Consider the following 12,712-nt stretch of genomic DNA (forward strand, 5'->3'; position numbering starts at 1 on the left):
ACAGGGTCTGGAGAACTCGTTGGAAAAAACAGGTCGTAAGCCAGAACAACAAGCCAGAACAGTTCAAATATTCAGATATTCTTTATATGACCCAGCAATCCTTCTCATTAAGTTTGTCACTGTTGATCCTTCCCTACATTGTGCTGGTGCATTTATGGACTGTCAGCTGCTTCTATATCAGAGAATCTTCAATCTGCTTTAACCATTAAGGCATACCGTTGTTTGGCCTTCCAAGCGTCCATCTTTTCTCCATTTTGGGAGCTTTAAAATTTTTATATGCATGAAAGATTTTAGAATATGAAATGTCTTTCAACTAGGAAATATTTTTTCTTGTGACCCACGATCCAAGCAGTTTTTGGGGTGTGAGAGGAAAGCAGTCAGAACAAGTCTTTATCAAAAGTAATGACTTAAATATTTATGTTCTTTCTATACACAAGTTCCTAATTATGAAAGTATAATTTACAGCTCATTTTTCTGTACCCCACATTTCTTTATTGCTTTCTGTTCTTCATCATCTGTTTCTGGTCTTTAATCAAGTTTGTTACTGGTTTCAAATTCTTTCTAAAAAGTATCAGTATACCTTCTCATTAGCAGTCTTCCTGATCATGTTCAGAGGATTATAGACACATTTCTTTTTGATCACCTTAATTAATTTATGTTGTTGAAGAATCTCTTGGGATACTGTCAGAGGAAGGTCATCAGAAAGCATAACACTCTTGAAAAAAATGGAAGTACTTAATATGCATCGTATTATGGACACTGTGGTAAATACTCTGCATATTGTATCACTTTTCTTACACCCCAATTCATCAAGTGGGCCACGTAGAACAGAAGTATTTATAAAGAAAGTAGATTTGAAATATCTGGCAGTAAAATAGATATAAACCTTGAGATCAACTTTTTTTTTTTTTTGAGTTGGAATCTCATTCTGTCACCCAGACTGGAGTGCAGTGGCACACTCCTGGCCACTGCAGCCTTAACCTGCTGGGCTCCAGCAATCCTTCTGCCTCAGCCTTCCAAGTAGCTGGAACTACAGGCGTGCACTACCACGCCCAGCTAATTTTTGATTTATTGTAGAGACGAGGTCTCTCCAGGTTGCCCGGGGGGGTCTCGAAGCCACAGGCTCAGGCAATCCACTTGTCTTGGCCTCCCAAAGTGCTGGGATTACAGGCTGAGCCACGAAGCCCAGCCAGATCAACTTTTTTTAGAAGCAATTTTAGAGGTATAATTTACATATCAAAATGCGCTTACTTCAAGTATACAATTCAATGCTTTTGGCAAAGTTACCAAGTTGTACAACCATCACCATAATCTAGTTTTAGAACATTTGTATCACTCCACTAAGATCCCTTGTGCCCATTTATAGTTCCTACCCCTAGCCCCAATGAGCTGTGCTAATCTACTCTCTGTCTCTGTAGATCTGTCTTTTCTGGACATTTCACATAAATGAAATGATACAATATATGAATATAATCTTTTGTCTTGGATTTTTTTTTTTTTTTTAGTTGTAGTTTTACTCTGTCACCCAGCCTGAAGTACAGTAGCACGCTCACATCCACTGCAGCTTCGACCTGCTGGGTTCAGGCAATCCTTCCACCTCAGCCTTTCAAGTAGCTGGAACCACAGGTGTGCGCCACCATGCCTGGCTAATTTTTTGATTTATTGTGGAGATGAGGTCTTGCCAAGTTGCCCAGGCTGGTCTCGAACTTCTCTTTCCTTGGCCTCCCAAAATGCTGGGATTACAGGCTTGAACCACCATGCCCGGCCATGTTGGGTTTCTTATACTTCATTATTTCTGCTGATGGTGTCTGCTAGGTTGGTTTGATATCATTCATAAGTTCCCAGTCCTAGACAGTCTTTTTAACTTCTTTGGTCTTAGGGTTTTGTTGTTCTTGGTTTTTTTTCTTCTTTATCCTCTTCTATTATAGTTTATCCTCTTCTATTCTAGTTTATTCTCTTCTATTATAGTTTCACTTATTCTTCTTTATTTTCCTTTGTAGATTCTTCTAGCGTTCCAATCTTCTGCATAGATGTATCTAATCAGGGTCCAATCAGGAGACAGAAGCCACACAGTGATTTGAATAGGGAAAGCTAAATATAGAGAATTATTAGCTATGATGGGGGATTGTTGTAATAGGAGATTGGCTCATAAGGAGTGAGTAGAACTGTAAAGAATAGAGGAAGAGCAGATACAGGCAGCAGTCACTATCCTGAGGGCTGAGATAGAGCACCTGCCGAGGGAACAAATGTAAAAGAGTGCCACATACTCAAGACTGAGACCCAGACCTTCTGGCTCACTGGATGTACTCTGAAACACGGAACTGCCCCAAGGTAGTACCAGGGGATGCAGTCTACAGGGAAGTTCCATGCCAACAACTCATTGGGAAACTATTCTTGGAGGTGCTTGGGGCTGCTGCCCCATGGGAGATGCTGTACCTCAGAACTCAAGGAGTTCTGGGGAAAGCAGTTAATGAGAAGGTGCTAGGCCTGTGGCACTCACTGTAAAGCTCTCCCAGAGGGTGCCAAGGGGAGCTGTTTATGAGAGGTACCACTCTGGCACTCTGCTGCAAAGCTGCCCAAGGCCTGCTTCCCCTGGGAAAGTCATATGCACTGTAGGAGTCAGCTAAAGAAGCACACCAGAACCAGCAAGAGAAACTCCTTATTCCTCCAGTGTCCCTTCAGTGCCCTCTACTGACAAAGCTTAACATCATGCCAGCTGGCAAAGGAGAAATGTTTACGGGTCCTGCTCCATTATCTCAGAGCAAGCAAAAAGAAAGGCAGATTTGGAGTGAAAGGCAATAAATTGATAGCTGGCGTAATGTATAAAGAGGAAAGTTCATGAACTATATTTTCTGACAGGTTTCAAAATTATATCCAATTTAAAGTAATTAGTTACATCTCCCCCGGTCTTTTTTTTTTTTTTTTTTTGAGTTCAGTCTCACTCTGTCACCCAGGCTGGAGTACAGTGGTATACTCACTGCCACCACAACCTCAACGTGCTCAGGTGATCCTTCCGCCTCAGCTTTCCAAGTAGCTGGAACTACAGGCACATACCACTATGCCTGGCTAATTTTTTTTTTTTTATTGTAGAAATGAGGTCTCATCAAATTGCCCAGGTTGGTCTTGAACTTGTGGGCTCAGGCAATCCTCTCACCTTGCCCTCCCAAAGTACTGGGATTATAGGTTTGAGCCACCGTGCCTGGCCTAACCCCTACTTTTTTTTTAGAGACAGGTTCTCGCTCTGTTGTCCAAGTTGGAGTGCGGTGGCACTATCATAGGTCACTGTAACCTTGAACCTTTTCCTTCCCCCACCTTTTTTTTTTTTTTGAGTAGGAGTCTTACTGTGTCTCCCAGACTAGAGTGCAGTGGCACGCTCATGGCTCGTTGTAGCCTTGACCTCCTGGGCTCAGGTGATCCTTCTGTCTCAACCTCCTGAGTAGCTAGGACTACAGGCATGTGCCACCATGCCAAGGTAGTTTTGTTTTGGTTTTTTTTTTGTAGAGACAAGGTCTCATTATGTTGCTTAGGCTGGTCTCACACTCCTCAACCAATCTTCCTGCCGTGGCCTCCCAAAGTGCTGAGATTAATAGGCATGAGCCATTGCACCTGGGGCTTCCCCTCTTTTTTTTTCCTCTCTTTTTAAAATAAGAATAATTGTGGTTCTCTGTTTTAAAGTCTTTCCTCTTGAATCAGCAGTTATACAAAATTCATTGGAGTTGTATTCCCAGATGCGTTGGGTATCACCTTATCTGCTAGAAGGAAAGCAGGATAGAAACCAATATCAAACTGGCCAGTAAATTTTGAAGTTGGCTCTTTCTGTGCCTCCCTTACTTTGTTTAAAAAATTGCATATTTTGCTAAGGTACCAAAATTTAACCACTTCTTTCCTGATCATTCAATACCAGTGTTTGGGCATGCAGCAAACTCTTCTCCTTATAAAGTGTCATGATTTTTGTTATTTGTTTATATTTTTAAACTTTCTTCAGTCAGTAATAATAACCTTATCCTATCTAAATCATCAGAAGCACTTGAAATCAGTTCCCTTGGACATATTTGTTTTTATACAAAAAAGTCAATAAAAAGTGCCACAATTATGTTAAATTCCACTTAGATGATGAGTTTCTCAGACTTCTTTCCGAAGTGCTCTTACTTGGAGTACATTTAATCCATCCAGCTGAATAACTTTCTCTTGTCTCTTTACTCCTCAATTATCTGTCCTTGACCTTGGTCGACTTTTATCTAGATCCTCAACTAGTGCTCCAGCCACATTAACTTAGTCACCTACTTGAACTGACCAGTAGGATGAGTTAGTAGGATTCAGCACAGGCCTAGAAACCATAGAGCCTTGTGGTACTTGACCGGGGTCAGTGTCACATCCCCTTTGATATCAAGTAGAGCTTCTTCCCCTCAACCCCTGGGTAAGAGCCTTACCTCCAAAGTTGTGTGGTCCTCCACACCCTTGGAAGTACTCATGATTAGCTAGGGAAGTCCCTGCACGCATCTCTGACCTCATTGTCCCAATGATGAAAAAGGAGGAAGAAACATGATAAAGTATGACTTGATTGTATCTTCTAAAGAGAAGAATGATTTTTTTTCCTCTTAAAGAAAGAAAGGGTTAGACTTGGTGACTCAGCCTGTAATCCCAGCACTTTGGGAAACTGAGGCGAGTGGATTGCCTAAGCCTGGACATTCAAGACCAGCCTGGGCAACTTAGCGAGACCTCTTCTCCACAATAAATTAAAAATTAGGGCAACCCCCTCGGGTTCCCTCTCACTGTGGGAGCTTTTCTGTCCCCTTAATAAATCCTGCTTTCAAAAATAAAAATTAGCTGGGCATGGTAGCTACTTAGAAGGCTGAGGTGGAAGGAATGCCTGAGCCCAGCAGGTCAACGCTGGGTGGCCTTGAGTGTGCCACTGAACTCCAGTCTGAGCAATGGAGTGAGACTCCAACTCAAAAAAGAAAGAAAGAAATATTTCCTCTCTGTGAGGATAAGGAACTGCTAAATAGTTTTATGAAGATAATGGTTTCCTTAGCAACCATGAATTATCACCCACCTCTTCTCTCTGGTGTGTAGTGTTTCCTTTAATAGTCTGGTTCTAAAATAACAGAATTAGTTAGCTCCTTATTCAGGAATATTTATCTAAGATTTTTCTCTAATTTTTTCTTCTCTATTACTCCCAAGCAGTATGAAATTTGCAAAAGCTTTTATTGCTTTTAGCCAATTAATCATTTATTTTGGAAATATTTTCTGTAAACCTATTATGTTCAGAGCACTCTGAGGCTTACTAGGATAAGGCAAGACTTGTATACAAGCTAAGGCAGAGTAAGTGTTACCCAAATAAATGTGGCAAACCAAATGGTCTATGAAGGTTTGGTCTACTATTGCCTACACTTTTTTCCCTTCTCCCCACTAGCACTAATTAGATGGAAATACACAACTAGCAGTGCATTGGGATCTGGATTTTGGTGGCACAAGTTCAGGCAGAAAATATGATATAATGAACATATTTGGTGTTAAATAAAATAGTTTTTATTGATTACCAGCAAAAATGTGCTGCTGTCTTGTTTTTCTGTGTTTAGAAAGCATGTGAAAACTAATCTGTAGATTTCAATTCTCTTATTCATATAAATAGCTTTGAAGACATTAATTTTCAACAATATTACTTGAGTATATGCTTTTTAGGGCCAAAAGAATTAGATACAACCTTATTTTCTCAAAAGGAGATTTTATAATCTAGTTGAACATGCACAAAAATCTATATGTAGAGGAAACATGTTATGAACAATCAAGCCACTCATGGCCAAGAGTGATGTCATATAAGATTAGTACTCTATTGAGTGCTGAAACACAGTAGATTGATCATTGTGTAGGCTTAATTAGAAAATAAAGGTCCTTTCACTGGTCATTGAAGGAAATGAGAGATGGTATTTATCAGAACAGTCTTGTTTTCATGACTTGGATAGGCTCTATCTGCCTTGCTTGAACATGACTACTGTATTTCACATTCCACTCCATCAAAAGTATTTGAGTAGCTGAGGTCTCTGGAGGTTCAGGCATGTCATTATTAGACATCTTCTTCTGAATTCATTATCAGAAATAGTCTGTCATAGTTTCCTGTAATTATGCCTGAGAATTCTGTAGTAAAGATCATGTTGACTATCTCTGTTAAAATTTATTGGTTACCAGGCATCTCCAGAGAGTTGCCAAGCCAAAGAAAAGTTATTTTCCTCTGTGAAGCTTTTTTAAGGACATAGAAAACTTCTGACATTCAGGGATAGCAACAACAGTGGGGAGATGTTAGAAGTAAAGTCCCACTTCCACATATATTTAGTGAGTAACCTCTATGATCCAAGTTATGTGTTAGGTGCTAATTCTTGTATGTATAGAGTCAGGCAGAGGTATTGTCTCTGGGAGCTTATCATTTATGAAAGCTTGAGATACAGGGAGCGAGGGAGAGATTTGAGTGATTTTTTGTGTGTTTATGCTTGCTAGGGCTTGTGTCCCTTTGTGCCTTAGGGTGCTTCCTTTTCTCATTCACCAGTGTAACCAGATCTGGGTTTGTGTTTCCACCTGGATTTGTAACACTTTGACCTTCTCAGTGCTATGAGTAATGTCACTAATTCAGCCTGGTTTTGACTTGATTAGAGCCAAATTATAAGTTGTGCTTAGAGCTTCACCTGTTCCTTGTCCTGCACAGAATGAAGCACCTAACTACTACCCTGAGTGCTTAGCCGGCAATGCTTATAATGCTTTTCATGATCCCTCACCTCCTCTCTTTCCATTCCTGCTCCCCTTATCTCTGGTTTCCATCTAGATGCTGACATAAGAAGGAACACAGCCTCAAGCAGCAAATCCTTCATTTCCTCCCAATCCTTGTAAGTACCTAAAAAAACAAAAACTAAAACAAACAAAACACATTAAGATATGTGGAGAAACAAACCCAGTTCTTGGCATGTAGATGGGAAAGGCCATGGGAAAACCATTCAACTTCATGAGGAAGCATGGTGAAAGCCACGGGCTTGCCTGATGGTGGCAAGCCCAAGAGAAGAGAACAAAAGGTCTTTGGTCTAAACAGGGTGGGATCTTGTGGAGGCAAAGTTCGAAGTGTGAATCATTCCTTTTCTGCTGACTCTGACCATAACCAGAGGCCCAGAAGATCAGGTCTCAAAAGAGAGCAATGCTCATGATTTATTTTGAAATCAAACTGAACAGGTTCCACATCATAGCCCCAACCATTTTTCCTTAGACTTGGTTTCTTTGGTTCTCTCCTTTCCAGCTCCCACTGCTTCCTGCACTCCACGTCTGCTGAGGCGGTGGCCATGGGGCTCTTGAAGCAATTTGAGGGGATGCAGCTTCCAGCAGCTTCAGAACTAGAGTGGCTTGTCCCAGAGCACGATGCCCCTCAGAAGGTAGGCTCTTCAGCTCTTCTTCCTTGCCCAGGAGGTTGAGCCTTTCTGTCTTGTTCTCCTACTCTGGAATGTGTTTTCCTTTCTTACTCATAGAAGCCATCCATTATAAATGTATTCAGTGACTAAAATGAATGAATGAAAGCTTGCTTGCCTAGGTTTTCCGTAGCCATTGTCAAAACAGGAGATAAAGGCTCCTTCACTGTCCTTATTCCACATGACTGCTCACTAACCCAAAGGTAGAGCTTTTGTTTTGTGACCACCTTTGAGACAGTATGAAACTGTGAATTGTTCAGATTCTTATTTATTCTGTAGTTGAGTCTTTTTTTTTTTTTTACTTTTTACTTTTAAATATGTAGGGTACAATTCAAGGTTAGGTATACAAATGTTCATTATGCAGGTACCCTTGTTGATGAGGTGTGCCCCCTCCTCCCCTGGCAGTTTCCCACTACTGCCAATCCTGCCCCTACCCTCCCCTGGCAATTTCCCACTACTGCCAATCCCTTTCTTAAAGTATTATGATAGTATTCAAGGTCCGCTTATGAGTGAGAACATGTGATACTCGGTTCTTTGTTTCTGTGATAGATCACTCAGTATTATGGCCACGTTGCTGTGAAGTTCACAGTTTTGTTGTTCCTTATGGCTGCATAATATTCCATCATGTGTATGTACCATGTTTTTTTATCCAGTTTTCTTTGGATGGGCAGCATGGTTGGTTCCATGTTTTTGCTATTGTGAACAATGCTGCAGTAAACATGCATGTGTTGGTATCTTTTTCAGAGTGATCTGAGTGCCTCCAGGAATATCCCGGTAGGGGGATTGTGGGATCTTATGGGAGGTTGATTTTTAGATCTTTTAGGAATCGCCACACTGTTTTCCATAAAGGCTATACTAGTTTACACTCCCACCAACAGTGTAGAAGTGTTCCCTTTTCTCCATATCCTCTCCAGCATCTGTTGTTTTTTGAGTTATTGATGATGACCATCCTGACTGGAGTTAGATGGTATCTCAGTGTGGTTTTAAATTGTTGGCTGCTCATATGTCTTTTGAGAAGTGCCTATTCATATCTTTTGCCCACTTTGTAATGGGTCTGTTTGTTTTTTTCTTTTCGGCACATTTGAGTTCCTTGTAGGTCCTAGATGTTAGGCCTTTGTCAGATAGGCAGTTGGCAAGTATTTTTTTTCCCAGGCAGTTGAGTCTTTAAGGCATGAAGCACCCTGGCATGTAAAGGGTCGTGGGATAAGTAAGGGCAACATTGGCAGTGGGTGCCACCACCTTGGAATGCTGTTTCTGTTTGCTTCTGGGACTCACTTCTGGTATCCTGGTGCTTCCTGGTTGGTTTCAAGGCCAAGGTTTACTGAAGCCCTTATCCTGTGGTGTTCTTAAAACGCCTTTGATTAACTGTGCTCTGTCATGGCCAGAAGGGTCAAGCATTTGTGTTCCCCAGACTATTCATGATAGCTCACCTTGTGCTTTTCTCCTGCAGCTCCTGCCCATTCCTGACTCACTGCCTATCTCACCGGATGATGGGCAGCACGCCGACATCTACAAGCTGCGCATTCGTGTTCGTGGCAACCTGGAGTGGGCCCCACCCCGGCCTCAGATAATTTTTAATGTTCATCCAGCCCCAACGTGAGTGGCTAGTGGCCATACTCCTTAGAAAATGGATACATCTTCTTTGGATTGCCAGGGCTTTCTCTTCACTCTCTTGTCTCGGCCTCCATCTGTACTTCCCACACAGTTCTGTTTATTTAAAGGCAGAGGAAGAGGATTATCCATTTTGTCCTTAAATTCTTACTCTTAATCCTCCCATTCCTTCTCAGAGCGCATTGGAAATTAGACCTTTCCACTGGCATTCCCACCTTGTTGCCTTCTTCCCAATAGTTTTGTGAACTTACAGTTTTTCTTTTCCTTTTAAGATGGATTGAATGTTTGTCTCCTGTCATTCTTTCCCATTACTATTTATCATCCCTTACATTTGTGCAGAAATTGTGGTTCTTCATTGGGGAGAGTCACTGTCTAGATCTAAATCCTCAGCTTATAATAAGTCTTCAATTTGAATTAGTTCTTACAGTGGGTTTATTTTGTCCAACTAAAACAGTAGATGAATTCCCCTCTCTATGAGTGCTATGTTTGTATCTTCATCCCTCACACCTCAAAGGCCTCATGCAGCTGCTATCTGCCAATCCCCTCTCTTTCCCCTTCCTTAGAAGGAAAATTGCTGTGGCCAAGCAGAATTACCGCTGTGCAGGATGTGGCATCCGGACTGACCCTGGTGAGTATCTTCTCTTACTGCCTTGCTGCCTCCAGAGGCTTTATTTCCTCCCACACCTAGAATACAGGAGACCTGTCAGAGGTAGGACAGGGGGATAACAGGGCAGAACTGGGGAAAGGGAAAGAAGCCTGGAGAAGGGGTAGGTCTAGTCAAGAACACTGGCAATCAGAGGGAAATTCTATCTGGCAGCACGTTCTCAGGATGTGGACTAGAGAAAGGTGGGCAGTTCAAGCTAGGTTTTGGGAGGCTGACTCTTACCAACTCTGGCAGGTTTTGTTTTTTCAGTGACCTCCAGGGTGGGATGTAGAAACCACAGACCCCACTATGTGAATTTCTGCCAGTGCTGGGGAGTTTAAAAGAGGTGGCTGAAGGCCACTGGCAACAACAGAGCTGTCTTACCCACTCTCAGATGGGAAAGTCACATTTGGTCTTTTGGCTTCCTGGATTTTTCAGATTATATCAAGAGGCTGCGGTACTGTGAGTACTTGGGCAAGTACTTCTGTCAGTGCTGCCATGAGAATGCCCAGATAGTCATCCCCAGCCGGATTCTGCGCAAGTGGGACTTCAGCAAGTACTACGTCAGCAATTTCTCCAAGGACCTGCTCATGAAGATCTGGAATGATCCTCTCTTCAACGTGCAGGACATCAACAGCACCCTATACAGGAAGGTCAAGCCGCTCAATCAAGTTCGAGTAAGACCCTTGAAAAGACCACAACAGAGATTCTTACCCTTCTCTTCCCCTCATCCCCTCCCTCTGATCATACGGGACTTTCCAAGATCACCACACTGCTTGTTATCACAGTGTCAGAGCTGTATCATCTCACCATTCACATCCTCCCTATGTACTCTCTTAACCTCTTCCCATTTCCCAGTTATCTGTCTAGTCAGATCCTCAAACCTGGCAATGGCAGCTTTGAAGCTATATAGATAAGACAGTGCTTGAAGGCAAAAGCAGAACTTCTCCCGTCGCTGAAAATATTACTAAGTAGAGAATAGGGTGTCCAGTGAGAAATTTAAATTCCAGAGTGCTCAGCACTCTGGAATTTGTACTTTGGGCACTTACTTGGCAGAGGGGCCTTCCCCAAGTAGAGATCACTTTGAAGCAGGTCGCTGAGTTAGAGGTCTAGAGGACAGTCTGTTTTGACTACTGCATGCATAGCTTCCAGACCCCCGGGGTTTAAAGGCACTGGTCTTTCTAACACTTCTCTCCTCTTCTCTACCTCCCCCACCCCATTCCCACCCATCATCTTTCTCTTCAGCTACTTCGGGTCCAGCTGTATCACATGAAGAACATGTTCAAGACATGCCGATTGGCCAAAGAGTAAGTCTTGTGTGGAGGCCAGAGACCTCTGGCTGAGTTACTATCTCTCAAAGGAACCTGTCCCAGAAGTTGGCTCTTGTTATGTGAAGCAGGAGAATAGGGGGATTTTGCAGAAATGTAAAATGGTAAAGAGGAAGCCACAGCAGTAACCGTGTCTGGATTCTTCTCTCTGGAAGGGGAAATCACATCCAATCTGGCATGCATCACTCTGTAGGAGGTTATAAATAAGTCACTTCTGTTATCCAGACACCCAGAAGTATGGGAAGATTGGGGTGGCCTGGAACATGTGGACTGGCTGAGTGTTGACCATCTTCATTGCTTATCTCATCTACTTCTGAATGGGAATCCTTTGTGTGACACATCTACTAAGATGTGCCACACAAAGAGTTTTTTCCCTCTCGCCACCTCCTTCCCCTCATTTCCTATAGGCTTCTGGATTCCTTTGACACAGTCCCAGGCCATCTGACAGAGGATCTCCACCTGTACTCACTGAATGACCTGACTGCAACCAGGAAAGGGGAGCTGGGGCCCCGGCTTGCTGAGCTCACCAGGGCAGGGGCTGCCCACGTGGAGCGATGCATGGTGAGAAAGTCTCGCTTTCGCGTACAACCGAGCCCTTGCTTAAGCAGAGGGGAGTGGGGTAGACCCAGAGTTCCTGTCATTTAGCTCCAGGAAGTTACAACGGCCAGTTAGCACTGTGAGAGAAACTGGAAAGGCTCGCTGTTCATTAGGCTGGTGAACAGCTCAACCGTCCAGATCTAAAGGACCTACAAACAGAAGAGGAATTGGCATTGGCATTGCCTTTGGGTGGCCTTGGGCAGGACAGAGCAGACTTTCACTGAAGAACTGTCATGATGTGGAAGGAGAACCTAGGATTAGAATCTGGAGAGGGGTTCTAGTCTGGGTCTTGGCCTTATTATTTTCACTCACTGTGACCAAAAGAGCGACTCGGCCCTCTGTGAGGTAAACCTCAATTTTCTTGTCTCTAAAATGAAGATCATAATTAAACATACTTTCCTCTCAGTATTTTTGAGTATTGATGAAATAATTTGTGTGACAGCATTTTGTAAATTTTGTCTTTTCCACAAACGCACGTTTTATTGTGATATACTCAACCTACTGAAAATTCAGAAATTTCATTTTTAGAACTTTCCGCCTTAGAATATGACCCGTGTGTGTTCCTGCAGCAGTCTTAGATTTAAAGCTTAAAATTGGGCATATGTAGAGAATCTTGTGTGGCTAGGGGAAATTGGAAATACTTCACCATAACCTTACTCGAGGCTGGGTGTTGTTTTGAGAAACGTCCTTTCCTTCACATTTTATCTTAATGGACTGTGGTTCCTATTTCAAAGGAAAATCACTATTGGAATGATTTTATGGAACCATTATGGGATATCAACCATAGGAAGCCCTTTAGGGTATCATCCCTTCTCTGTTTCCTCTCTTCACTGGGAGCCACTCCAGTGGTAGGTAGGGGCTTGCCAGGCTTGTGCCTCTCTTGTTTCCTCCTTAAAGCTTTGTCTAACACCGCCCAGCTCTGGTCCTAGTCTGGCTCTCATGCTCCTAAGTCCAGCCCAGGCTTCTTCCTTGTGGTTGGTGGACCCCAAAACCACTCGATTTTTGTGTATATTTTGCCCCTCCCCTCCCTGGTGTTCACCCTCCTATAGTTCCCGATGTGCTTGCTGCCCCTCATTCTGTTCCATGCCTCT

The 12,712-nt window shown here is 42.8% G+C and overlaps 1 protein-coding gene across 4 annotated transcripts in view; it reads left to right on the plus strand.

The window, feature by feature from the left end:
• The window catches only part of RUBCN (RUN and cysteine rich domain containing beclin 1 interacting protein), a 66,946-nt gene that overhangs the window by 51,137 nt on the left and 3,097 nt on the right, over positions 1-12,712 (plus strand). For all 4 annotated transcript variants that reach the window (XM_008063696.1, XM_021715330.1, XM_021715331.1 and 1 more), the window contains 7 exons: positions 6,815-6,875; positions 7,277-7,409; positions 8,893-9,038; positions 9,617-9,681; positions 10,135-10,373; positions 10,942-11,003; positions 11,432-11,585. In XM_008063696.1, coding sequence (XP_008061887.1) covers positions 6,815-6,875; positions 7,277-7,409; positions 8,893-9,038; positions 9,617-9,681; positions 10,135-10,373; positions 10,942-11,003; positions 11,432-11,585 — 860 coding nt within the window. The remainder of the gene's footprint in view (positions 1-6,814; positions 6,876-7,276; positions 7,410-8,892; positions 9,039-9,616; positions 9,682-10,134; positions 10,374-10,941; positions 11,004-11,431; positions 11,586-12,712) is intronic.

Source organism: Carlito syrichta, unplaced genomic scaffold (genome assembly GCF_000164805.1).
Source record: "Carlito syrichta isolate Samal-C Ts95f unplaced genomic scaffold, Tarsius_syrichta-2.0.1 Scaffold306997, whole genome shotgun sequence".
Lineage (NCBI taxonomy): Eukaryota > Metazoa > Chordata > Mammalia > Primates > Tarsiidae > Carlito > Carlito syrichta.